The 27,258-nt window shown below is 60.8% G+C and overlaps 1 protein-coding gene across 1 annotated transcript; it reads right to left on the bottom strand.

Annotated features, from left to right (window-relative positions):
* On the bottom strand, nucleotides 1–26,978 carry KIF19 (kinesin family member 19). The gene is made up of 20 exons (XM_086687939.1): nucleotides 26,616–26,978; nucleotides 24,856–24,936; nucleotides 13,417–13,527; nucleotides 12,703–12,790; nucleotides 12,282–12,418; nucleotides 10,616–10,741; nucleotides 10,073–10,267; nucleotides 8,619–8,765; nucleotides 7,306–7,428; nucleotides 5,711–5,876; nucleotides 4,807–4,981; nucleotides 4,474–4,672; nucleotides 3,583–3,853; nucleotides 3,349–3,470; nucleotides 2,737–2,870; nucleotides 2,390–2,495; nucleotides 2,100–2,196; nucleotides 1,210–1,604; nucleotides 866–1,025; nucleotides 1–628 (listed from the first exon to the last, which is right to left on the bottom strand). Exons 1-20 carry the CDS (start codon nucleotides 26,652–26,654, stop codon nucleotides 498–500), a joined length of 3,003 nt encoding a protein of 1,000 aa, XP_086544065.1. The 5' UTR covers nucleotides 26,655–26,978; the 3' UTR covers nucleotides 1–497.
* Between the last annotated feature and the right edge of the window lie 280 nt (nucleotides 26,979–27,258).

Here is a 27,258-nt window from a genome sequence, read left to right as displayed (position 1 = left end):
TAACCATCAAGACCCAAATGGGATTTTATTATTATACTGCCAAGTAACAAAACCAGATATCCTTCTCTGCCCCAACCATAGTATGTGAGGTGACTGAAGTGACCTCCCCAACCATCCAGGATGGCCTTGCCCCAGACTCGAGCCCAGGGGCCCTGTCCCACTAACAGCTCCCTTCACCTCACCACCCTTCCACGTCCAAGGCCGAGTCTGGCCGCACGTCTCTACAGGGTTTGGCAACGGGGTTCTATTCAGGGCAGGGAGGCCAGGAAGTCCTGTCATCCTGGCCATGCTTCCTGGGCTCACCTCCCTTCCCTAGTGGCACCAAAAGCATGGAGGTGTTGGGCGGGCACCCTCATGATTCCTGGGCCTCAGGAGCCCCAGCCTTCTGAGATCCCGAGCTCCTGTTCGCAAGTCACCCCCATCCGCCCAGCCTCCACCTCCTATTTTCTGCTACACCCCATCCAGCCTTGGGGGCAGGAGGGCAGGTTCCAGTCCCCTCAGGTATGCCGGAAGCATCCGTCTTTGCCATGGGTGCTTGCGCCATGAGGCAGGCGGGGCCCACGGGCAGCCCGTCGGGAAATACCAGCTGGGTTGGAGGGAACGGCGAGGGGTGAGGAGTCCCCAGGGCCTGCAACAGAGAAAGGGCCAGGAGCAGGGGGTTAGGAATTCCTCCCACTCCCTCTCTGGTCATCCTAGTGGCCTTGAACTCCTCAGGGGCACAAGCCCAAGAGGCCAGTCCCATAGATGTTCTGTGAGAGCCCGGTTTCCAACTGTGGACAGCCGTAGGTACAGGGAAATCAACACGCCTCCTTCCTGGGGTGGCCAAGGGCTCCCCTTCCCCATTCCGTCCCTCGCTGGTACTGACCCGTGCTCTGGCTTGGAGGGAGTTTGACCTTGGCCAAAGGCAGCGTGACCTTTCCCAGATGCCGGATACCAGGTGCTGGGTGTCCACACACGGGCACCCTGTGGTCCAAGATGCTCTCTGTGGGACGGGGCCCCAGGAGGTGTGTCTTGGGGCGGGAGAGCTGCGGTGGTTGGAGAACAGTGGGGTGAGTCGGAGCCGTATGGTGTATACCCCCATGCCAGCCCGGGGGACAGAGGCATGGAGGGTGGCGCAGGGCTGGAGGTGCCCTGGGGCCTCTGGAGGAGTCCAGGCTCTCATCCACAATGAAGGGGCGCAGACACCCCATGCCCTGTCTTTTGCCTCACCCCTTGCCCCGTGACCTCAAAGGACCGGGACCTCCGTTTCCTCTTCTTGGCCTCCAGGGACTCCTCCCGTCTCTTGCCCGGGCTTTTCTTCTGGCCACGCATCCAGGGCCCGGGGCCGTCGCCGACAGGCCCGACTGCCTGGGATGGGGCCTCGCCTGTGCTGCTAGACAGGTTGTCCTCACTGGCAGCGTGCTGCAGCGTGGGGCTGGGTGGCCGCTTGCAGGCCAGAGGGCCCGGGGGCTGCGAATCGGCCTCACTCAGCGAGGGCAGAGACAGGCTGCTGCACTCCATCGCAGGTGCCAGCAGGTGGCGCCCCTCGGCGCCCAGAGCCCGCGAGCGCCGCCTGGCCGCCTTCACTGAGATGCACTTGGTGCCCGTCAGGATCTCCTTCTTCTCTGCAGCGGGAAAGGAGCACCCAACCTGGGGTCAGGATCACATATTCCTCCCCCTCCCTCACCTCCAACGCCCCTCCTCTGCCGCGACAGGAAATGAGTAGAGCCGGAAGGCCAGCTCTCCCACTTGCTTGCTGTTTAAGAAACCGGGGGGCAAGTTTCCAAGCCTTACTTTCATCTGTACAGTGGGGATGGTGACATTAACCCCACAGGGTCAGTGTGAGGATTAACTGAGAAGATGGGCTTAGCCTGCAGTCAGAGGGTAGGGATTCCATCTATATTTGCTATTATAGTTATTATCGGGGGAGGAGGCGGGGTGGGGGGGGGACATGATCCTAAGTGCCATGTACTCCCCGTTCTAACTTCTGATTGTGCTGTCAGCTCTCTGTGTGTCCTTGAGCCGGTGGATAATCCTCTCTGGGCATTGGTGCCTCTCTTTACAGAATGGGTAGCATCAAAGTTTCAATGGTGCCAGGCTCAGGCTGGCAGGGGGCACACCTTTGTAGGACAAGGGGATCTCTGATAGGTTCTCACTGCTGTCGGGGGAAGAGTTGATCCGGCTGCTCAGGCTGACCGGGCCATCCTCAGGGGGCACCTGCAGGTGAAGTGATTGAGAAGAGAAAGGCATTAAGACGCCCCACTCAGCAGAGACAGTGCGGCCTCGGTGGGGGGCAGGGGGGGGGCAGTGATGGCCATTTTGGAAAGGCTCTATCCCAACCACGGGCGGTCTACCCTGTGCTCCCTCCCCCCAGCAGAGGATCCCAGGGCCAGTGGTGCTCAGTGCTCACCTCCTGGGTCACCAGGCCGCCGATCTGGATGGGGGGTGGGGTGGGCACAGAGGAGCTCTTCACGTGCCAGGCCCGGGGACTGGCTTTGAACACGCGGTTGGCTTCACTGAGGTTGGCAGAGGCGGACGAGTGGCTCTTGGCCAGGCTGGTCCCATTGAGGTCCCACCCCCACCCCGAGGGGAGAAAGAACCCAGGAGTTCGGGCTCCAGACATGTGCCTCCCCCTCCCTTTCGTTCCTGCTCCTTCTCCCCCAATTAGCTCTAGTCTGGGTTGGCATCCCTGGGCTACGGCTCAGCAGGTGGTGGCTCAGGCCGGCAGGACTGTCTGGACGTGGTCTCTGGCCTCACCTCTCCGTGCTGAGGGGCGGGAGGATGCTGTTCTGCAGGCGCTGGACCTCAGAGCTCAGCGTCTTCACACTCTCCGGGTCAGACTCTGGAGTCAGCGCGGTTCCTGCTGGGGCAATTCTGGGCAAGGAGCTGTCCTGGGGAGGGAAGGTGGAGGCGGGGGAGGGCAGTCGGAAGACTTGGTCCTGGACCAGGTGACAGCACAGGGTGACAAGGGCACACAAGGTGACCAAGAGTTTGGGGAGAGCAGTGGGTTCGTGTTCTGGCTCACAAGGGATAAACGGTGGTCTTCTGGTCACTTCCGGGGGCACTGCCTGATGGCCTGGTCTCTTGGGAGGGCATCTGGGACCACTTGTGATACCTCAGATAGCCAGCCCTGACCCTCACACCCTGGGTAGGGACAAGTGCTAGAGAAGAATGCCCCAGGACGGGGACCTGACTCAGGCTGGGCAAGGATGGGGTTGGGGTAAGAAGGAAGGGGAGTGAACTCCCTGGGGTCCCCGCCAGCCTGGTCCCATTGGCACCCCAGCTACCTGCGGGCACTGCCTTGGGCATGAGCCCCTCCGCCAGCACATGTGCTCGCGCGCATGCGCACAGGCCTGCCCACGCGCCCACCTGCAGGGCCCTAGAGGCCACCCGGTCCATGATGGTGGCCCGCTCCAGGCTGCCCTCCTCCAGCTCCCGCAGGTACACTTCATATAGGTCCTCCAGGCGTTGCGGGACGGCCAGGTTGTAGTCTGCGGGGGGGGGGGGGGGGGGGGGGGAGGAGCGGGGCTCAGCGCGTGCCCTCGGGCCCTCCGCGCGTCCGGGACGTCTGGGACCTGGGTGGCTCGGGCGCGCGGGGCCTACCGTCGATGATCTGCCGCTGGCCTTGGATGATCTCGTCGCAGAGGCTGCGGTGCTGCTCCAGGCGGCGCACGGCCTCGCGGCGGTGGCGGAGCGCGCCGTCCCGGAGCAGCGCGTGCGACTGCATCTCCGTGTTCTCCACCTCCAGCTCGTGCACGCGACACAGCAGGCTGAGTACCTCGCGCTGCTCCTCCGAGCCGATGCGCCGCGGCAGCGTCTCCTCCAGGCGCCGGCCCCGCGCCCGCAGCTCGCGGCAGCGCTGCTCCAGCGCCAGCTAGGGGCGGCCCGGGGTGGGGGGGGGGGGGTGTTGGTCGGCGCCAGGCGGCCGGGCCCGCGAGCCGCCGCTGCCCCCACGCTGAGCCCGTCGGCGTCCCTCCAAACCCCCCAGCTCCCCCCTGGGCCGAAGCTCCATTCTGAGGCCAACCCTCGAAGCCGCGTCTTGGGCCTGGCGACCAGGGGCTGGTCGTAAATGGCCCCTCCGCGCCCACCTCCTTGCCACCCTGACCGAGGCCTGCGCCTGGGGCCAGCCCCATGGATATCTGCCCCAACCCCGGCCCGTCCGATGCCCTCGGGGCTCATGGCACCGTGAAGCCCCTGGTTAGGGCGTGCGCCAGAACAGAAGGAAAAGATCTGTTATCTGGAAAACACTAATTAAAACGGGACGACCACTTCTTGAGTCTTGGGTATGCGAAAGGCATTGATTTCGTCTTTCCAACAACCCCACTAAGACCGCAGCGTGACTACTCCCGTTTTACAGAGGAGTAAGTGAGGCACAAAGAAGGAATTCAGGGAGGTCACAGAGGGGCAAAGGCCCGAGCTCCCCCGTCTCCCTCTTCCCCCATCCCCCCCCAGCCCCTTCTGGACTCTCCCTGCCCCGCCCCCAGCCCCAGACACCTTCTGCTTCCGCAGCTTCTTCTGCTCGCCCACCAGGGCAGCAATGCTCTCCCGGGCCGAGGCCACTTCCGGGGGCTCCAGGGTGTCTGGCTGGTCATCGCCCGTGTCTGAGTCCTTCTCGCCGTCGTCCTTGGTGTAGGATTCCTTCCGCTGCTCCTCCCGCCATTTGAGCGCCCTGCGTGATTTCTCGTGCTCCCAGCTGCCGCAGCCGCCACCCCCGGAAACGGGGGAGTCAGACCACGGGAGGGGGTGGGGGGACAGCCCGCAGCCGCAGCCCCCTCTGTCCCAGGCCCCGGCTGGGACCTGGACGGCGCCCGGGCAGGCGGTGCTCACCCGGCAATGGTGAGCAGGTGGCGGGAGGTGTCGATCTGGACCTCCATGGCGTGGTTCTCCAGCTCCAGCAGCTGCCTCCGAACGTCCATCTGCTCCTGGAAGGCGCTGATGAGCTGCTCCCGCAGCTGTCCCATCTCGGCCTGCTCGCCCTGCTCACTGTGAAGCTGGACCTCGGCTGCCCAGAGGATGGGATGGGGGGGGAGGGGGCAGAGGAAGTGAGTGGAGGAGGGACGGTCAGGTGGGGAAGTCTGGGCCTGGGTCGCCCCCCCCCCTTCATCCCTTTCTTCCCAAACCATTTCCTGTCCCACCACCTCCTCCCAAAAGACCTCCTAGATTGCTGCCTCCTCCCTCACCCCACCCCCACATCGAGGCTTCAGGCTGTGACCCAAAGGTGATTCTCAGCTCCTCTGTGTGAACCGGGCTGCCGCTCGTCCTTCCAGAACCTTCATGTCAACTATAAAGAGGTGCCCCTTAGACCCTTTACTGCCATCTGTTGGACAGCCATCAGAGCCAACCCACAAATCTACCAGAGGATGGCACTCGGTCCAGTGATGCTGGGCGCGGCCTCACAGCCCTACGCTGTAGCCCCAGAGTGGTGCCCCCCGCAGCTAAATGCTCACACATCTGTCACTTGTGTGATCTCACCCAGTCTTAATTACTGTCAAGTCTCTGAAACGGAGATGAGGATTCCACCTGACAGTTGCAGGACGGAAGGCTCAGAGCAGTTGAGTGAGTAGCCCAAGGCGCCCAGCCAGAAAATGCCCGAGTCTGGATTTGAACCCAGCACCGCCTGACCCCCCCCACTCCTTCCCCTCCCCGAGGAATTTGAGACCCAGCACCGCCTGATTCCCGCCCCCCCCTTCCCCTCCCCGAGGGCTGCCTGAGCTGGGCTCCCAGCACACACCTTGGATGTGGCGGATGTCACCCCGCTCCGGCCGGCCCCGGGCCTGGCCCCGCCCACCCTGCTCATCGATCTTGCACTTGAGCCTCTGGATCTCGCCCCGCAGGTCCGCGATGATGCTGGTGTACTGGGCGATGTGGTAGGAGACGTTGAGCAGATTCTGTTTCACCTGCGGAGAGCACGGAACAGGGCAGGGCGGGTACAGTCACCCCAGACACTGGGGCCTGCCTGCAGGGTCTTCCTTTCTCTTCTTTCCCTAGTCTTCCTGGATGATGATAATGGCCCCACCCTTGCTTCCAGCCCCCCAACCTATCCCACCCCCTGCCTCTGCCAGACCCGTGCTCCTAAAATGCTGCTTCTGCTCATCAACCTTCACTGGCTCCCTACTGCTCCGGAGAAATGCTCTGGTTCCTTCACTGGGGCCCTCTGCTATCTCGATTTTTTTTTTTTTTTAAAGCACTGTTCCATGAATGTTCTGCTTTGGTTGAGGAACTGTCCTACTGTCCCCACCACTACCACAGACACCGTTTCCTTCCTGCCCTTGACACCTCTCCTCTTACTGCTGCTGGCCCTTCTGGACTGTCCTCCTCATCCTTCAGAGTCCCACTCTCAGTCCCCAAAGTGCCCCAATGAGTTCTGCCAGCTCACCCCCACCTCCCTGTTCCCTAGTGGCCTCAGCAGGTACTGTTGTCTTAGTAACATTCTGAATTATCAGTGAACTTTTTCAAGGACATGCCTCCTCCTCCCATTAAGTTCCTTGAGGATTGGAATAAAACCGAAAGCCCCTGGACAGTAGCTGACAAAGTGCGGGGTCGGGGGAGCGTTCGCTAAGTTCTAGCTCTCAGGCGGCGAACATTCCCACCCTTCCACCCACGCGGGTAGAGAGAGACTTCCAGGACGCCTTGGCGGGGGGCGCTCAGTCGGCTGAGCGTCCGACTCTTGATTTCGGCTCAGGTCATGATCTCGTGGTTCATGAGTTCGAGCCCTGAATCAGGCTCTGCGCTGACAGCTCAGAGTCTCAAGTTCTCTTTCCCTCGCTCTCTGCCCCTCCCCCCACTCGCGCTCTCTCAAAAATAAGTAAACTTTATACATGTTAAAAAAAGACACTTCCTATAGCAGGTGGTGGGGATTCTAATGCATTTGCCTGAGGGTGACTCCGAAACCAGGCAGGGCCACTTCTAGTTTCAGTGCCCAGCTGGGGAGTCATTTAACTTCCTTCAGCCTCATTTCCCTAAACCACGAGATGGGAGCATAGTAAATCTGGCCTCACTTGAGCAACAAATGAGGTGACATGTGAAAGCGCTCAGATCGGCTGCCTCTGCTGGCCTGTTAGGTTACGGGCTTTGAAATGTAAACGTCTGAACGGGTATCTGAAGATGAAAATGGAGATGGAAGGGGATGGGGCAGGGGGCACATGACCTTGGACAAGGAGAAGGGGGCCCTCGGGAGCGTTGCGCTTCCCGGCAGGCACGCAGGTGTTGAGGGTGTGGGGAATGGCATGGGGTGACGTTGGACTTAGGGAAGGAGGCCAGTGCCACGGTGGCTGGTGCCAGAGAATGGGGTGGGGTGGCAGGAATCCCTCCTGGCAGGGCCCTCACCCTGGTCTTGATGTTCTTGGCCCGGCCAGCGTAGGTCAGGGTGTTCCGGGACTCCTCAAAGGCGCTGCTCGCGGGACTGATGTGGGCGATCATCACGGTGCGGCTGTTCCCGCCCAGGGAATCCTGGATGGCAGGGAGGGCGGGCTGCTGTCAGCCGGGGACCACCTCCCTGGGACCCTGCTCCTGCCGGGCTGTCCACGATGCCCTCCACGAGGTGTGCTCTCCTTCGCTCTGTCACACGCACACTCACAGATGCTCGCACTCACCCACAAGTGTTGGTGTTGGGCCTCACATGGTCTCCCCTGGGTCCAGATGTTTCCCGTCCCCCTGCTGTCTCTCCTCCCCACTTCCAGATTCTTCTCCACATTCCCATTTGCAGATTTCAAGTATCTGATCCAGGTCAGGGCCTCCCGGCTTTCCCTTTCCCTCCCTTCATGAGGAAAGGCAGCGAGAGGTGCCCCCCCCTTCCCATCACCTCTGGCCTTTCAAGGGGCCCCCCAGCCCCCCATTTCTGACTGCTGATGGCACAGTTGTTTCAGCTGGAGTGCGAGATGGGGGATGGGGACCCCTGTATGAAGTCTGAATGTGGCCTGTGGCCACCCCCTCCCTTGCTCCGTGTGAACAGCCCTGGGGAGGGGCGGGGGGAGTGGGGAGAAAGCTGAGGCTCAATTGTGTCACCATCCCCACCTCCCGGTGGCCTGTGGGCACAGCAATGGGGGCGGGCTGACATGGGGCTTGGCTAACGCCGCAGTTGCGATATTAGGCCACAGACTCTGTCTGGATCCTCCTTCCAGCCTGTATTATCCGGGGCCCTTGGGAAGGTTACTTAACCCCTCTGTGCCTCAGTTTCCTCATCTGCAAATGGAAATAGTATTTCCCCAATGACGAGGTTGCTTCAGGAAGATAGAAGCCAGTGGAATGAAGCCAGGGGCGGGCCCCCAAATAGCAGACACCTGAACCCCCCAACCCAGGCAGCTCTTGGCTCCCTCAGGCCTGCAGCCCGGTGCGGGGGAAGGGAGGCGTCCAGTGCATGGCCTTTCCCTCCCCGTTGCCCACTCTTTGGTTAGGGTCACCAGGGAAAATACACGACACCTGGTTAAATCTGAATTTCAGATAAACGATGAACGATTTTTTTTTTTTTTTTTTTTTTAGTACAAGTATATCCCAAACGCTGCATGGGATGTACTTCTACTCACATAAATGTCGTCGTTTGTCTGAAATTCCAATGTCGCTGGGCGTCCTGTATTTTTAGTTGCTGAAGCGGGCAGCCCTGCTCTGGGGGCCCAGTGCCCAGGCGGGGCCGCAGCTGGTACCTTCAGGAGCCGCGTGAGCTTGCTGTCACGGTAATTGATGTACTTGTTACTGCTCTTGTCGCTCAGCGCGTTGATGCAGTTGCCCAGGGCCAGCAGGGAGCGGTTGATGTGCGCCCCCTCCTTCATGCGCTGCCCACGGTTCTGTGTCTGGGGGGGGTGAGCAAGCGGGCAGAACCAGGGCCCTTGTGGGGCAAGGGGAGGGGCTTCACCTGCGCCCTGGGTGGTCTTGGGTGGGCCACAAGCCCCTCCCCCCTCCCCCCACCAGGGGCCTGGAATGTGGAGGTGCCCCAGGGCCTGGTCTCTTCAGGGTTCAAGAAGGTGAGAGAACAGGAAGGCCTCAGGGGAGAGTGACAGACTGGAGGCTTCAGGGGAGGGCCGAGAGCCTGGCTCTTTGTCCCCCCCCCCCCCCAAAGACTGGCCCCATGTCACCGAGGAAGACGTGGAGGGAGGCTGAGAGCTGGCGAGACCACAGGCACGTGGCTCTAGAGGGCGCCCCAGGCTTCGGGGGTGGGGTGGGGGTGGGGGTAGGAGGAAGTGTGTGTGTGTGTGTGTGTGTGTGTGCGCGTGCGCGCATGTGCGTGTGTAAGAAAGAATGTGTGTACGTGTGAGAGAGTGTCTAGGGAAACGAGTGTGTATGTGTGTGAGTGTGTGGGGTCCCCCTCCTGTCCCTTGGCCTGCAGGGACACTGTCAATGCTGAAGAAGCCCTGCTCAAAGCTGCCCGGCCCCCCAAAGCTGGCGCACCTCCTCTCCCTGGCTGCTCCCCTCCCCTGGGTCCCTCCAGGAAGCCCTCAGGCCTTCCTGGCAGAGAGGGGTGTGTTTCTTGAACCGCCCCTTCTGTTTCAACCCAATTCCACAAGTTCAAACATGAAACCCTCTGAATTCTCCCCGGCCCGATATCCTGTCCCTTGCATCTGCTAGCAGTGACATCACCTGGCCTCATCACTTGGGTGACTGTGAAACCTCCCAGTTTGCCTGAAGGAGGGGGGCCTGGCCTACCTACTGGGTACTGGGTGCTGTTGGGTCGAGGCCGCAGTGCCAGGCTGGCAGGGTGAGGATAGGTGTTCTGAGAAAGGGTAATGGACCCTCCTCTTTCCCCAGCGTGGTCGGCAGGGCCCCCTGAGTCCGGGGATGTGTGTCTCCCCTGCCCCAGCTCCTTATGTGGACTCGCTCATTTCCAGCGCCCCTCCTCCTGGGCAGCTGGTCTCCTTGCCTGGGGAAACCCTCCTCATCCCAGGATCTTTCCCACAAATAGCCAGGATACCCCACCCCCACCCCTTCCCCTCGTGCACCTCTGTGACATTCCTCAGTCCCTTACCGAGCGGGAGCCCTCATGCCTACCCTCCCTAGATGGCTTCCCCGACCTGATCTCCTGGGAAGCCAGGAGCTCAGCATCCCTGCCCTCCCCCCAGGTCCCCCCAAACATTCTCCCCAGTCCTGGGGGAGCTGACCTCACCTGGGAGGCACGCTCAGAGCCAGCCAGGTCAACCATGAACAGGCGGCCCTGCCGCACTTCCTGCAGGACGTTTTTTACCCGGCTGCGCTGGCGCACGGCCACCTGGAGCACAGCGTGGGAGCGGGAGGACGTCTGGTTGGCCGCCGTGGGCTCCTGGGTCCTCTGCCGGTTCCCCTTCATCAGCAGCTGCATGATCTGCGTGGAGAGGTGGGAAGGACGTCACTCCTGCGGATCTGGGAAGGACGTCCTTCCTCTTAGAGGTTGCAAAGGGGCCCAGGGTGGGGCTGTGAAGGGGCCCAGGGCGGGTGGGCAGGCTGGGAGGCTGCTTATCTGGTTAGTCCCCAGGGGCAGCGCAGCCAGGAAGGGCATGAAGTCAGGGGCAAGCGCCCCCTGCTTGCGCAGTCATACAGGATTCTCTGCATCTGTCCTGACCCCAGCCCCAGCTGAGCCCCCAGTGGCGCCCTGGCTGCAGTCCCCCCGTCCCCTCCTGCCCACATGGGTGAATGTCCCTCTCCACTGCCCCAAGGGTTGCACGAGACTCGCCTCTTTGGCATTGATGGTGGAGACCTCAGTGATTCCAGCCACCTGGATCACCCCTTTGGAGTCCTCCCTCAGCTCTAGGTACCCCAGGGCGGGGTTCAGCAGGTCCCGGATCATCTCATTGTAGATCTGATGTGGGGGGGGGGGGAGAGGGGTGTTAATGGAGACTAACGGCAGGTGGTCCAGGCAAGGACCAGGTTCCCCATCCCTCCTGAGCAAGAAGGGGACAGGAGCTCACACATTCTTAGCCCCAGCCTGGGAGCCCCAGGCTCCTTTCAGGGTAACTGGTTAAGGAGAAAGACCCCTGGAGCGCCTGGGTGGCTCAGTCAGTTGAGCATCTGACTCCTGATTGTGGCTCAGATCATGATCTCCCGGCTCTGAGCTGGAGCCCCGCATCAGGCTCTGCGCTGAGTGGGGAGCCTGCTTGGGATTCTCTCTCTCTCTCTCTCTCTCTCTCTCTCTCCCTCTCTGCCCCTCCCCTGCTTATGCTCACTCTCTCTCTCTCAAAATAAATATTTTTTTTTATTTTTTATTTTATTTTATTTTTAAAAAATTTTTTTTCAACGTTTTTATTTATTTTTGGGACAGAGAGAGACAGAGCATGAACGGGGGAGGGGCAGAGAGAGAGGGAGACACAGAATCGGAAACAGGCTCCAGGCTCTGAGCCATCAGCCCAGAGCCCGACGCGGGGCTGGAACTCACGGACCGCGAGATCGTGACCTGGCTGAAGTTGGATGCTTAACCGACTGCGCCACCCAGGCGCCCCAATATTTTTTTTTTAAAAAGGAGAAAGACCCCTTCCTTTCTATGGGGTGGGGATAAGGCAACTTCAGCGTCCACAGGGAAACATCCGGCTGCCAGAACCTCGGATAGAGAAACCCTCAGAAACAAGTGGGATCCCCTGTGCAGGTGGGCTGGGCACCGGGCAGAAGACGGGGACCTGACCGATGGCCAGCCCTGCCTGTTGCTAGGCAACCCTTATGCTACTTCTCCCTGCAACCTCCCCTCCCCCCCAAGTGCATCTTGCTGGCTGAGTCAACATCATGCCCCTGGAGCAGTGGCTGGGAGCAATCACTGCCCTTCCTGAGCTGTCACCCAGGAGATTATCAGCTCCTGGAGGGAGCCAGGGTGGCCCGGAGCCAGGTGGAGTGCAGCCCACTGGCTCTTCTGCCTCTGCACGCTCCCACCACTGCTGTCCCATCGGTGCCTGGCAGTCGCACTCCCGCGGGGTGGGCACGGGAGGGGCTGTGGCCAGGTAACCCAGGCCAGTGGGCTCAAGCCTGTCCAGGTACTCGGGTCTTACCTGTACCCATGCACACAGGGTTCCTGGAGGTGGCCTGGCAGGGCAGATACTGCTTTAAGGCAGGGGCCCTTGATGATGGCGAGGTGCTGAGGTGTGGCGAGGTGCTGAGGTGTGGCGTCGTCTGGGAGGGTGGCTGAGGTCTTTGCTCAGGGACAAGGCTACTTTGGATTGTGGCAAAAGGGGCAGGGCTTGGCTTTAAAGCTCTAGGATCCTGAGTTTGACTCCCTGCTCCCTCACTTACTGTGTGATGTTGGCCTGGTTGTGTAACCTCTCTGAACCTCGGGGTTTTGGCAAAATGGGGCCAACGGAATGCGTGTGGCTGCCCTACGGGCCTCTCGCTGAAGCTGGGGTCAGGGGAGGGCTCACCTCCAGGTAGGACATGGACACCTCATATTCCATGTCATTGCTGGTCTCCTCAATGGCACGGAAGAGGTCATTGAGGGTCCGAACGTAGATGCCAGGCTCACGGTCCGTTCCCAGCATGGTGTAGGTTTTCCCACAGCCTGGGGCAGAACAAGGTGGTGGTTAAGCTGTTTGGGGGCCGGAAGCACGGCTCAGCTGGACCAGGGCTCTCCCTGCCACACCTGAGTCTGTCCCCAAGGCCGGACTCCGCAAATGGCCAGGGAGGTAGGGGGGCGAGGAGGATGGCATTCTCGGCTGGGGATGGGGCCTCTTTGGCCAGAGGGCCTTGCAGGCATTTGGATCAAGCCACATCCTTGACTCCTGCTTCAGCTGAGGCCAGGGGGTCAGAAGGGGCATATGGTCCTGTCCCAGGGTCTCGCCTCACCTGTGGGGCCGTAAGCAAAGACAGTGGCGTTGTAGCCTGAGATGACGCCTTCGATAAGGCTCTTGGTGGTGGCCTGATACACCATCTCCTGCAGGGAAGAGGAGATTGTCAGGGGCCTGGTGTACAGGCAGGACAGAGCACACACAGCCACAGGCATGTCCTGGCCCGGGGCAGGAGCAGGTTCTGTTTCTGGGGCTCTCAGCCCGAGAAGTAGGGGCGGGGAGTGGGGGGTGGGTGTCTCTGCTTTCACCAGCCTGAAACAGAGCTCAGGACACCTGAGACACCTGCCCCCACTGCTGGCTCCTGGCCCCCCGCCCCAAGGACGCATTACATCTGCTCCTGGGAGCATCCCCCAGATGGACAAGAAGAGGGGTATCTGGGAGGGTGTCGGCTTCCCCGAGACTCTCCTCCCAGCGCCAGATGGGCTCCAAGCACCTTCCTCCAGCTCCTGGGGGCGGGGCCAGCCTGGGGGTGTGCCGTGTGGGTGCCTGCGGAGGGTGGCGTCCGTGCACTGACTCAGGTCTGTCTATGTGTTGAGGCACAAAGGCGCACACACATTTGCACGCACGGGGACGCGGTACCATGGAGGCCAGGGAGCAAGTGGTAGAGAGAGGGCTGAGGGTCCACGGCCGGGTCGCCTGAGGGCTCCCTCCCGGGTGGGGCAAAGGTTGGAGAGGGGCTCCTGCATGTCCCTAGGCCCGGGCCCTCCCTCACCTGGGTGGCGGTGAAGTCAAAGGCCACGTCAAACAGGTAGGACTTTTCCCGGGAACGGTGTGCTCGAAGGATATCATCGGGGTCCTCCATTGGGTCCATGAGAACCACCATCTGCAAAGGTCCCCGAGGGGGCTCTGGCAGTCACCCGGGAGCCCCAGGCCCACACCAATGGCAACACTGACCTCAGCTCTCCTGGCCCAGCACACGGGCTGAGCAGTGGGAGGGGTCCTCCTGGAGGTCTTGGAGCTGCTCAGCCCCAGGCTCCTGAGCCCCAGGCTCAGCCCCTCGGGCGTCTGATCTGGGCGCTGGGCTCTGGATGCCCAGAGGGGAAGCCTCCCTAACAACTGACAATGTGTCAAAGGAGCTGATGGCGTCATGGTGCCCCAAGCCAGCCAGGCCCCAGACCTGGGTGCCCCAGGCCCCTCTACCAGAGAAGTAGGACCAGTAACAACTGGTACATTTGCTGTACATTTATTCTGGGGCAGGACCTACTTTATGCCCTTTAGGTGCAGGGACTTGCTTAACCCCCCACTCCAAGGCCAGGCGGTAAGGCCCATAATTATTCCCGCTCTACAGATGAGGAAACCGAGGCCCAGAGGAGTAACTTGTCCAAGCTCAGCTACCAGAAGCAGGAGGGGGAACCCTGGACTCAAAACCTGGGATCTGGGTTCAAAGCCTGCAGCCCCCTCACTGCCTCTGCGTGGTACTTGAGACCCTGCCTGCCTCACCCCTCTGCGCCCTGCCCCCAGCCAGTGGGGAGACCCAGGGGTGGAGCACAGGGCCGCTGGCTGCTGGGTGACAGAGGTGAGGGAAGTGGGCTAGGCTTGGGGACTGCCCACTTGTGTCAGAGAGGGGGGTTTGGGGTGACTTATCAATGGTGCCTGCAGCCTTGACCCTGAGCTGGGGGTGGATGGAGGGACCCAGGGTTGGAGGCGAGGATGAGGGTACAGGTTGGTTATTCTGGGCTCCCTCCCTGCAGGGTAGGGGCATCTGTGCTCTGTGTGTGGGGGAAGGTGGGGTAGCTGGGGGATACACAAGGGACCTCACCAGGTTCTTCCTCTGCTCCAAGGGTGATCAAGGGGCCCATTTTCCAGAACAACCTCCAAGCCCACTCCACACCCAGCTCCACTCTGCCCCTCCCTCGGCCCAAGTGTCCTGGGTGTGCTAAGCCTGGTCCCGGACTCTGAGGACAGGTGCAGAGGAAGAAAACTGGGTCTTGGCCAGAGGCTCTTGGCCTAGGGTAGGAGCGGGAAGAGACAGTTCCCAGACTCACAGAAATACCAGAAGACATTCAAAGATGCGTGGGAGGGCTGGAGTCGGGGGTGGGTTTAGGACGAGGCAGGGCAAGGTCTGGATGCCCATCCTACGTCTTGTTAGCGGCATGGCCTTGTGTGAACACTTTAACCCGCCTGGGCCTCGGTCACCTCCTCCACCAGATGGGACAGGTACATCAACCGCCTGCAGGACTGTGAAGAGCCCAGGCGATAATGTGTGTGGCGGGTATTGGCACCGCACCAGACATAGACTAAGTGCTCAAGGGACAGTGTGGGTGACGCAGGCAATGGGCCACCCCACCCTCACCGTGGAGGGGGCCACCAGGGCGCCACCGACTCTGCGCCTGCCTGAGTCCCCCCAGGAGCGGAGCCTCCAGGTCAGGTCCCTGTCCCCCGCCCCGGCCGCTCCATCGAGGTGCCCCCTGCGAGGCGACTCTGTGTCGGGGAGCGCCTCGGCTTGGGAGGGACATCCAGGGGGAAACGCGTCTCAGCTGCGCTCCAGGGCCGGACTGTGGTTACAGCCAGCATGACGGTCCCACGGCAACTTTTACTTGCAAGGGGAGGGCAGGTGATAATGAGGGACGGCGTGGGCGCCTTTACACCCAGCCCCTCCTCCCGGTACGTAGTAACATCGGCTCATCTCCACTGAGCCCTTTCCCATGAATTCATAATTGTTGCTCCCAGATGGGGACATCGAGGCCCAAAGTCGCGTAGCTAAGGAACGGTGGGGCCCTGGTGGTCTGTGCTCCTGGGCACCTTTGTGAACCTGCTCTGACACACGCCACCTGCTCGTTCGGGGGCCGTGCCAGGTGGGGTGTGGCAGTGGGAGGGCTTCTCCCCACCAGTGAGGCCCCAGCACCCCCCACTGCGCACATCAGCCCTACCTAACCAGACTCTGGAGATGAGATGCTCACCGAGGAGGTAAACTGAGGCCTAACACAGGACAAGGCACTGAGGAGGACGGGCTGTCCTAGAACCATCCCAGGTTGTACAGTGACTGCGTTCCCTTCCTGGGTCAGCGGGAGAGCCAGGGCCACCGCCAGCCCTGAAAAGGGCTGGAGAACAGACAAGGCGGGGGGGGGGGGGGGGGGGGGGGGGAGGGGCGGCAGGGAGGGGGGAGGGCGGTCACTCTGAGGGACAGAGGGAGCTGAGGGCAAGGCAGCAGGAGCACGCCCCGGAGCCCAGCCCAGCTCCGTGGATTTGGGAGATCCACAGTGGGTCCCTCTGGGTGCACCCCCTTTGAGCACCAGGATTTAGGAGGCCCAGTCCTGGGAAGGCCACAGCCTGGGACTCCTGCCACACTCCTGTCATCACTTAGGTGTATGATGCTTCACCGCCTGGACCCCTGCGGTAGGTACACACCCGTGCTCACTGCGTGCAGACTGGTCTAAGACCCTTGGGGTCCCAGCAGGGCCCTCTCCTGGGAGTCTCACGGAAGAGAGAGAACAGGGAAGATAGCGCAGGGCCCCCAGAGGAGGCCGGGCTGCAGGAGTCTCACCCGGGAGTCTCATCCAACCAGGTAATTTCAGGTAAGCCAGTGGGGGTTGGGGGGCGGGGACGGAGGCTGGAACAGCTCCAGAAGGCTGGGGGGTGGGGGGGGCTGTATGCCGGGTAGGAATGGGGTCACTGACTTGGCCCCCTCATAGCTTGCCAAAGCCGAGGTGGGCACAGCAAGCTGAGTGCGGGGTGCCTGGGCCTGTGCTGTTACTGGGGTGCCCACCTGTCCATAGCCACCCCCTCGGGGCTTTGGCCCGAATGCCCTATCAGCCTCCTCCAGGATCCAGTTCCTGTGTGAGGCTCTAAAGCCAGCAGCATGAGCCCTGATCAAGTTGCAGATCCAAATGAAGATAAAGCTGCCTCTGAGTCCCCTGGCATGGGTCCCAGGGGGATGCGACAGGAACCTGAAGGAGGTCTCCCCCCTCGGGCGCCAGCCCTCCTGCTGATGCGGGCAGGGCCGGCTGCCTGAGGGGCGCCCCCCCCCCCCCCCCCCCGCAGCGGGGCGCACGCACCGAGGCTCATCGCCCACCGATCACCTTCAAACAATCTCCGGGCACCACAAGTTCATGGCACCCTGGACATTTGGTTCCTTTGATATCCAGGCTCCTGAATCAGTACATTGTCAGCACAGCTGCCTGACCCCTCTTAAAGAGGCCTTTGTCTGGGTCTCCATCTGCCCGGGCCTCGGCCCACGCCCCACGCTCCCGAGCATCGCCCCCTATCCCTCTCCACTCTGGCACACAATGGAGCCCTTGTGCCCCTCGGCCAGGTGAGCTGAGCCATGGGGAGGGCTGGGGACGGGCCCTCGTGGCTGCCGCCCCAGAGAGCAGCACGGGGAGTGCAGGTCAAGGGAAGCTTCTACGTACCAGGCAGTAAACTGGGGAGAGAGAAAGTGACATGTGGTTTCCCCATGTCTGACTTTACAGGAGGCAGTCTGAGCACAAGGAGGGACACTGATCCAGCCTTACCACTACCGGAAGGCTTCCTAGAAGAGGTGGTGCCAGAATCGAGTTTTAAAGGACGAGCAGGCGGGGCGCCCGAGTGGCTCAGTCTGTTAAGCGTCGGGCTCTCCGTTTCAGCTCAGGTCATGATTTCCTGGTTCGTGAGTTCCAGCCCCACGTTGGGCTCTGCGCTGACAGGGCAGAGGCTGCTTGGGATTCTCTCTCTCTGCCCCTCCCCCGCTCACTCTCTCTGTCTCTCTCAAAATAAACCAATAAACTTAAAAAAAGAGAGAGAAGGGACAAGTAGGAGTTGGCGGAGAGATGGCAGGTGAGGCGAACATTCTAGAGAAAAGCGTGAACAAGGCTATGTGGGGTGAGAGGCGAGCTGTGGGTAGTGGTTCTCAGCTCAGAAGCCCTGGGGGTGGGGGGTTCTTGTGAGAACTGCAGGGTTGGGAAGAGAGCTCAAGAAGTTTCCCTCCTTGGGGCGCCTGGGTGGCGCAGTCGGTTAAGCGTCCGACTTCAGCCAGGTCACGATCTCGCGGTCTGTGAGTTCGAGCCCCGCGTCGGGCTCTGGGCTGATGGCTCAGAGCCTGGAGCCTGTTTCCGATTCTGTGTCTCCCTCTCTCTCTGCCCCTCCCCCGTTCATGCTCTGTCTCTCTCTGTCCCAAAAATAAATAAACGTTGAAAAAAAAAAAAATTTAAAAAAAAAAAAAAAAAAAGAAGTTTCCCTCCTGTCTTCACCTCCTGGAATCTCCAGAGCACAGGCCCGAGATGGCCACAAGGCGAGCCATCTGGGCCCCCTCCGTGAGCACACGCTGTCTGTCCCCGGCTGTGAGAGGCCCCTGTGCGGCCTCCAACGTGCCCCCTAAATGTCATCCTGGCCGGCACCCAGCATCCGCCCAAGGAATGTTTGCTGAATAAAGCTGCCTTTCCGAGGACCCCCGTGTGTTCCAGGCTCAGTGCCGAGTGCCTTGCACACATTTTCTCAGACACTCCCGTGATCCTTTTGTCATAACGAGGAATCAGATAGGTAAGGTGCCAAAGCTGCACCTGACAAGGACAGAGCTGGTTTGACAGAGAGCTGCTGGGTCCCAGAATCCAGGGTCCCAACCACCAGGCTGCCTAGTGCTGCCTCCCGGGGAATGGACCGGCCAGAGGCAGCCTGGCTGAGCGAATGCCCGCCTCGTACGGGTTGAACTGTGTCCTCCCCAAATTCAAATGCTGAAGTCCTAACTCCCCCGAGACTCCGATTGTGGCTTTATTTGGAAATAGGCTCATTGCAGATGTCATTGGTTCAGATGAGGTCCCTCTGGAGTAGGGTGGTCCCTACATCCAGGGGGACTGGTGTCCTGAAAAGGGGAGGTTTGGACACAGACACACATGGAAACAGACGACGTGAAGAGACACAGGGACAAGACGGCCATCTGCAAGCCGGGGAGAGAGGCCTGGACGGATCCCTCCCTCGGGGCCTCAGAAGGAGTCAACCCCTTGGACTTCTGGCCTCCAGGGCTGTGGAAAGATCCATTTCTGTGGTTAAATCCTCCCGGTCTGTGGAACTTCATTACAGCAGCCTTGCAAACCATAGACCAGCCAACCGGGCTCACCTGGTGCAGGCGGGGGGGGGGGGGATGGGGGGGTGGTGCGGGTTTCTGGAACCCACTTGGGACCTCGGCCAACCCCTCCCGCGGCCCCAAAGTGGCGGGCTCAGCACGGGCACTCCCCTTCATAATCCCCGGGTGGGCACCTGCCTCTGGGAGGCGTCAACGGGGACATTGATCATACAGTGCACATGGGGGCCTCCTAACGCTGGGGGGAGGCAGGAGGCCAAGCCAGGAGTGGGGGAAGTGGCCTGGGGGAAGTTCCCCCACTAACTCATCAGAGGCCCCCATTGCCTCCCTCCCAGACCTGCTCTTAAGTCAGTGCAGATTTTGACCTTTCCATTGTCCCAGACTGTGAGCCCAGAAACCCAAGACCCATGGGGACGTAGGGGGCCTCAGGCTGGGCGGAGGGTTGTCTAATCTGTAAACCATGTCCCATGAAGAACCAGGCTCCTCCCCAGCATCTCCTAGGTGAGAAATACCTCGAACAAAGCATAACAGAAATTCCTCCTGCTACAAACCACTAAGCTGCTCGGATCAGCTTTGCAGTTTTATTTTTTATTTTATTACTATTATTATTTTTTTTTTGAGAGAGAGAGAAGTGGGCCTTACCCGAAGTGGGGCTCAAGTTTACTTAATGCGGGACTCGAACTCACGAACCCTGAAATCATGTCCTGAGCCGAAGTCAGCTGCTTAACCGACTGAGCCCCCCAGGCGCTCAGCTTTGCAGTTTTAACTGGCTCCTTTCTGGCCTTTTTTTTTTTTTTTTAATTTTTTTTTTCAACGTTTATTTATTTTTGGGACAGAGAGAGACAGAGCATGAACGGGGGAGGGGCAGAGAGAGAGGGAGACACAGAATCGGAAACAGGCTCCAGGCTCTGAGCCATCAGCCCAGAGCCTGACGCGGGGCTCGAACTCACGGACCGCGAGATCGTGACCTGGCTGAAGTCGGACGCTTAACCGACTGCGCCACCCAGGCGCCCCCTTTCTGGCCTTTAAATGGCGCACCCCAGACCAGAGCTCCTCAGTCTCGGCACTATTGACACTCTCGGCTGGATCGCGATGACAGGACCTGTCCTGTGCCCTGCAGGCTGCTTAGCAGTATCACTGGCCATTAGATGCCAGTAACGTGACCTTCTCCCGGTTGTGACATTGCCAGATTGTCCCCTGGAGGGCAAAATCGCCCCCAGTTGAAAACCTCTGACCCAGACCCTTCCTTCTCAAGCCTCCAAGGCTGGCAATGAAGATCTCCAAGGGAAGGGGTGCCACAAATCGGGTTTAGGGGCGACCCTGCTGTGTGACGTTGAGGAAGCTGCATCACCTCTCTGGGCCTCAAGTTCCTCCTAGTTGGAAGTCGGGGAGGGCCAACAGGGCCATCACCTTGAAAGAGGAAACCATACCAATAACTGCCAGCCTCTTCGGGAAGGCCCAGCAGAGAAGCAGAATCTGGGAAGGCCCCCAGATCCCGGCGTGCAGCCCCTTTATTCTCGGGGCACAAACAAGGCAGAGCAAAACAGAAGCCTGATGCCAGGTGGGTATCACCCCTGTCAGGCTGTTTCTGGATTTGTGTTTGCTTTTCCTTTAAGAAGGAGGATTTGTTGCTGGTCATATTACTAGTGGTAAATGTACCATCCTGTGAGGACCCAAGAAGGGAGACTTTGCTCCCAAGAAGGGTGTCCCCTTCAGGCTAGACAGAAAAGACCAGAAAGGAGCCTGCGGAGCTCAGAAATCCACCAAGGCTCAGCTGGCTGCTTAGGCCAGGCCGCCACCTGCCTACGGGCCTCTGGGGGCCCTGAGGGCAAGGATGAAGGGAACCATGACCCACAGGGCGCAGATAGGGCTGCACCTCTCACGGGTCTGCAAACACCCTCAGCAGAGTCCCTCAGGGGCCGTGCGGGAGGTGGACTCCCAGGCACACCCCTGGTTTGCTGAAGCAGCATCTCTGGGGAGATGGGGCCCACGTCTCTGCCTTTTGAACTAGCACACCTGCCTGGCACCCACACAGCCGCTAAGTGTGGGCACCCTTACGTGAGGGCAGCCTTGTCCCCATTCGCCAAGAGGTGGGAAACAACCCAAACGCCCATCAACTGATGAGGGGCCGACAAAATGTGCCGCATCTATCCCATGGACGAGGACTCGGCCACAGAAACGAAGGAGGTGCCGACGCCTGCTGCCGTGGGGACCACCCTTGAAAACACAGTGCTCAGCGACAGAAGCCAGACACGAAGGACCACAGAGTACAAGATTCCATGTATACGAAATGTCCAGAACAGGCGGATCCATAGAGACGGAAAGTAGATTGGTGGTTGGCTGGGGCAGGGAGGGGGTGGAAAGATGGGCGGGGAGATGGCTTGGCACGGGGCAGGGTGGAGGGGTTGGGGAGCCCTCAGACCCCCTCCCAGTCACCCCCCACCAGGCTCAGCTCTTTGGGGCAACGGGGCCGAGAAGCATCTGGAAGGTGTGTGTGTAGGGAAGTGGGCGGAAGGCCAGCTGCCCCCACAGCACTCGGTGGCCCTTGGCACCTGTCACCCTGGACTTTCTCCTGCACAGCAGCTGTGTGTGTGGCTGGGGCTCTCCCTTACTCCATCTCCTACAAGCATCTCAACAGCTCTGAGGTGGGGTGGGGCAGGTTCTTAATTCCCTGTCTTCTGATGAGGACAGAGGTCCCCGCCAGGACCTGAGGGCCCCGGGCGTGGCCCCTCAGATAGGACCCTAGGAGCGCAGGGGTGACATGCGGCTTGGAGCAGATAAAGGCTAATTATGGGATTACACATATTATCAGGTGACTTAAATCCTGTAGGTAAACAGCCTGGAAGGCTTGGAGGAGGGTCAGCAGGCTGCGGGCTTGGTTGGGGGTGGGGAGTGGGAGGGAGGAGGTGGAGCTTCCGCCCCTCCACCCTCCCCCCCCCCCCCCGCCCCCTGCAGCCTCTCAGCCTGCACCTGCTCTCCGTCTGTGTTCATCCATAGCATCCCCGAGGGGTCTGGTGTCAGGGTCCAGTCCCACCCTCGTGCTACTAGGAGACCAAGCTCCTCCAAAAAGCCTTCCAGGAACACATATGTGGGGAGGTGACCATCTGGGGACCCCTGGGCTGAGACTCTGTCTGGCACCGGAGGCAGGGATGGAGGAAGTGGGCCAGGAGTCACCTCTAGGCTGGAAACCATCCTACATTTCAGCCCTTACACAGACTAACACGTGTTAAACCCCTACTGTGTGCCAGGCACTGGGGAAGCGCCGGGCGTCCATCAGCCCACAAAATCCTCCAAAGAAGGTGTTACGATTTGGGTCCTGGATTAAAAAGGGGGCCTTAAGACCACAAGCCTGCCAGGGCACCCAGACCGTCCCCTTTACAAATCTACACCCTCAGCCTAGCTTCCCCAGAATCCGGGCACACGGGCCTCTGATCCCCAAGGACACTTTGCCTGTGGGAGGGTCCCCCTTGCAGATTCTTGTTGCTATAACTTCCCGCGTCTCCAGGAGGACAATGCCTAGCTCTAAGGGAGGCTGTCCTCGGACCCCTCACAGTGGCCCAAGCCCATGGGTGACAGAGTTCTCGGACCACCTCTCCCAACTCAGGACCTCCCTGCCGCACGGCCTCCCTGCTGAGGCTCAGGAGGCTGGGCCCTCAACAGTGACCTCTGGGCTCCCCACCCCCAAGCCTGTGACCGCACCAGCAGGGGAAAAGCCGCCCACCCGACACAGAGAAAAGGCAGAGCCCGGAACCCCAGGCCAGAGGAAGCTGAGCTGGGGAGCCCTTCTGTGGGGCCAGGCCACACAGGTCATGGCGGCCACAAGCAGGGGAGCGACGGAAAGCAGTGGGTACAGGGAGACTCTGCATCCCAACTACACATCTGCTTTCGAGGAGGCAGGACACTGGGAGGCCGCCTGGACCCGCGTGCATCTTTGCTCCCCGCCATGGTGGCCTGGGGGCGCTCCCAAAGTCACCCCACTGGCCCTCCAGCTTCAGAACTCAGGAGGAATGGACAGCGCTAAACCCACCCGCTGGCCCATCAGTGAAGCCGCTGGAGCTGCGTCCCCGAACCTCCCTCGGGGCCTGGCAGACAGACCGTGGGGGTCACTGGACAGGGACAAAGGTCTGGAGATGGGAGACAGGTCAGAGTAGGAGGCAAGGGAAGAGGGCTGTCCGTTTTGTCTCTTGGACCCCGTGGCTTCACCTCCTACTTGCGAGGGCCTTCTCTGTCAGCGGAGGGATGGCTGGGTTTTAGGATGTCCCCGGCCTGCCGATTGCTGTGGCTACACCCAAACCGCAGGCCAGGCGAGCCACCTTTGAACCCAGTGCGGATAGAAGGAACTAGAGGCCAGAGGCCCAGCGCTCTCCCTGCAGGACCCAGTGTCTATGTGGACAGCCCCGAGCCTACGCCACTCAGACGACCCTCCCTGCATCTGTAAGCTGACAAAGGGGCAGCCCTGTTAGGATGGCCCAGGCCCAGAACCTTCTCAGAGACACGGTTTGGCCAGATCAGGCCGGACCCTCCCTCTCCACTTGCAGGGACAGAAAGGAGCCAGTGTTTGCCATGTGTGGGCACACAATGGGCTGTTCCCTAGACCAGAGCCTTTCCATCAGCAACAGTTAATATCTGTCAGCCTCCACTCCGGCCAGGAGCCAGGAGCCGCAGAGAAAGAGAGCCATCATTGTCCCAGCCCCGAGGACCTGATATTCTTGGGGACAAGTTGGACAAACAGGGAGTGACCCCTGCCTGGAAGGAGGCTTCTGGCTCATCAGGATGGCCCCTCTCACTCGGACGGTCCGACAGCTCTGGGGAATTGTCAGTCGCTGATCGATGATGTTAGCTCACAGCTATTAAGCCCCTACTGTGTGCCCCTACCAGGCACCCGGGAAGCACTGAGCGTACTTGAACCCACAACGACCCTCTAGAGAGGACATCATGGTTGCTGCCCCCCACTTACAGATGAGACAACTGAGGCTTCTAGAAGCAACCCGCTCGAAGGCCACACAGTTGGCAAACGGCAGAGCCTACTTGACTATTGGGTGTATTCATCCTACTCCCGCGGGGCCTCCCCAGACGGATGGGGTCCTTCCAGTCACCCCCTGCTGTGCCCATCAGAGCTGAAGGAAGAGGCTGGAGTAGGTGCCTGTCCCCAGGGGAGCCCAGAGGCCCCACAGTCTGCCTCCAGCTCACTTCTCATGGCCCTCGGGCTTCCCGAGCCCTCCCCTGCCTCCCCAAACAGACATCCTGGGCCATGGTCTAAGAGAGTGTGGTCTGGCCCCTGCCACATCCTCTGCCTCACTTCACACCTCTCGGCCCTCTCTCCTGCTTGAGCCACACGGGCTTCTCCTGCTACCCAAGGGCATCACAATCCCTCCCACCACAGGGCCTTTGCACAGGCAAGGCCCTCTGATTGAAATGTCTGCCTTCATGCACAACCTAAGTTCCCTTCTCCACCTCAAGCACCGTCTCCTACGGGAGCCCTCCCCGACCCCTGTGCTGGGTCAAGTCCCCCCTCACAGCACTATGCGTTTCCTTGAAGCCCCTGTTGGGGTTAATTCTTTGACTTTGTCTCCCTGTGCTGGACTGTAAAGTAACGGAGTGAGGGCAGGGTTTCCAGCTCCGAGCACTGCCCCCCATGTGTCGTGGGTACGTGATAAATATTTACTGCCTCCTGTGCAGACGACATGGGGCCTGCCCCGCTCACCTCATCACAATAACATGAGGACCAGGAGAACAAGCAGGCATCCAAGGACTTTGCAAAACATGAACCAGAGGTAGGCTTTAGCCCTAGACCACGTAAATATGTGCTCTGTGGGTAGCAGGCATGTCGAGGTGGGGAAGTCACGTCATGGGCACGTGGAAAAGTGTGTGAAAATTTTATGGCCGGACTGAGGAGTTCAGGGCCCATCCAGGCTAGGGAAGCTTTCAGCTGCGTTTGGATCAATCTGAAAAGGCTTCTTGGAAGAAGAACCCTAGTTTGCTTGACGATGTCATCCATGAACAACTGAGAGTTCAGTGGATGGGGGAAGGATGATGCCTCAAGCCACGTGGACACTTCCTCCCCCGCCTCCCCTCCGGTGAGCAGGTACCTATGCCGCCAGGTATCAGCAGACCCCTGCCCTGCCCTGCCCTGTAGCTCCTGGCCACAGCCCCGGGTACCTGCTCATCCACTTTATGGGCGATGAGGGTGGCTCCTTCCTCCAGCTCTGCCACGCTGATGGGCCGGACCCGGAGCGCCACCTAGGAGGGAAGGCCAGACACCTGAGATTAGATGGAGGGAGCTGGCTGGACAGACAGAAAGATGAGAGGACCCCAGGATTCCCCTGGGCGAGCCCCCTGGGTTCTCCTCTGTGCAGGCATCCCAGGCCTCCTTGGTCTTAAGGAAAACTCGGGGGTTCAAGGCCACCACCTGCGTGGAGGGGAGCAGGACCACAGCATGCAGGTTGCATCTGAGTCTGCGAATTTCCCCAGGGAGCCCGGGGCCTCAGGGAGAGCCCCAGGGGAGACAGCAGTCTGCTTCTCCAGCCTGCATCAGTCCCACGCCCAAATTAGGCACCTGCAGCTCCCCAAGGCTTTGAACTTGGAGCCTCGGCACTGGAGCAGCCCGTCTGTGCGTGTGTGAATGATGCACCGCAGCTAAAGGCGCGGGGCTGGCTGGTGGGCAGGTTGGGGCTGGGCCCAGGGAACTTCACCGTGACATCCCGACAACCGCGGCCACATTCCCACTGAGCACAGCGCCGTGAGAGTGAGAGAGCACAGGGCACCGAGAGAGCACAGCCAGGGAGAGACGATGGGTCTTCATCCTGTGCATGGGTCTCCCCCAAAGTACAAGGGGGTGCATTTCTTCTGACCAAGGGGAAATGCCTGCTGAATGCGTACATATTGCTAATAAGACCCTCCGAGGGACCTCTGCTGTCTGCCAGATCATCTCTACCGGCCCCCTCAGCCTCTGTGGGGAGGGGGGAAGCGGGAGGCTCTCCATCGCTGCCCTGGGGGCACGTCACCCGTGTGGGCCAAGGCAGCCATTTTCAAAGAGACACATTCTAAACCGCCAGAGAGAATATTCCAGAGCCTGGGGCTTTCTTGGGGTTGGGGTCCAGCTCCTCTTTGGAGCCACAAGCTCACTCTGCAGAGGCGGGGTGTCTGGGGGTGACATTATCCTCCGGTTCCATAACCACCCACCTGCTGGCGACGAAAGCCTCCCTTCCCAGGCCTCAGAAGTTAGGGGATGAAGAGAGAGGTGGGAGGGGTGGTGGCCTTGGGGTCACTGAGCCTCCCCCTCATCGTGTCAACACGGCATCGTTGATAACCAGGGGTCTGCCTTCGGTCTCTACCTGCCTCCCAGACACCTGCTCTTCATCTGCCCCAGACCCCAGGACTCAAGGAAGAGGGCTGGCTGCTTCCAGCACTTCTGGGAAATACTGGACGGTATCTGTGTGGCAAGCCAGTGACCAGCCACTCTCAACCCCACGCCAGCTCCTCGGGTATGTGGGGGCTCTTTGTCTACCTGTGACTCCCAATCCCTTTAAACTCCCAACCCCACGAGGCCAGGGGACAGCTCTGGTTCCCGAGGAAACCCCCACTTTCCCTTCTCTGGGCAGGTGGATTCAAGACCTGACTTTTCTAGATCAGAGAGCAGGGTTGCCCCAGAGACATATGCACAAGCTTTGGGGATGGGGTGGGTCCCCTGGCGGGACGGTGTAAAGGGAGGGTGGGGTTGAAGCCAGGCTGACTTTTCAGGCCCCGGCGGGATGGCCACGGTGCCTTCCTTCTGCCGTCCAGGACTTGGGGAAAGTTGCCCTGGACAGTCCCATCCCTTGTCCTCAGTGTCCTCTTAGTGGTGGTGAGGGTACAGGTGGTGACGCCGAGTCAGGGTCTGGGTGTCGGGGGCGAGGAGGAGGAGGGTGTCGGGGTCTCACCATGAGTTGCTGGTCCTTGGAGTCCCTGCTGTCCTTCATGCTTGCGGCGGGTGGAGGGGCTCAGGCCACGACAGCGGGCATGGCCGAGCCGCACCCCCACCGCCGCCGGGTCCCTCGCAGGCTCCCTGCGCCGCTGCCGCTGCCGCTGCCTGACAACCCGAAACCAACAACGCGCCCGCGGCCAAGGGCGCTGACCGGGAGGCGGGGCAAGGGGAGGGCCTCTGCGCCCCCGCCCCTTCCGCGCTGCTGGCGAGAGCTGGCCGCCTCCGCCGGGGAGGCGCCCGAGCCTGCGCCGCTTTCCGCGGGCGACTGCCCGCCCGTGCGTCCCTCCAGCCCCTGCAGGGCGGCCCTGCGTCCTCCCGGCGCCGCCGCGTCCGTTTGGTAGCCCCTCGGCTCCTCCTGCGGCCCCCGGCTCGTGCCCAGGGTCCCTCTCCCGCCGCCTCCAGGGGGCGCCCGGCGGGCTCCCGCTGGCAGCCGCGCACATCCGTGGCGGCCTCTGCCGCCGGTGTCTGTCTGTCTGGGCGTCTCGGGGCGGCGGCCGGCTGCCTGGTGTTTCCAAGGGCACAGCGTGCATCGTGGCTGCGGCTGGGGTCTCTGGCGCCGTTTCCTCACCCGCTGTCCAAAGGCAGAGGGGGTGCAGAGT

Source organism: Puma concolor, chromosome E1 (genome assembly GCF_028749965.1).
Source record: "Puma concolor isolate L17-30 chromosome E1, mPumCon1.1.hap2, whole genome shotgun sequence".
In the NCBI taxonomy this organism is placed as follows: Eukaryota; Metazoa; Chordata; class Mammalia; order Carnivora; family Felidae; genus Puma; species Puma concolor.
This window is presented reverse-complemented; position numbering and strand designations above follow the sequence as displayed.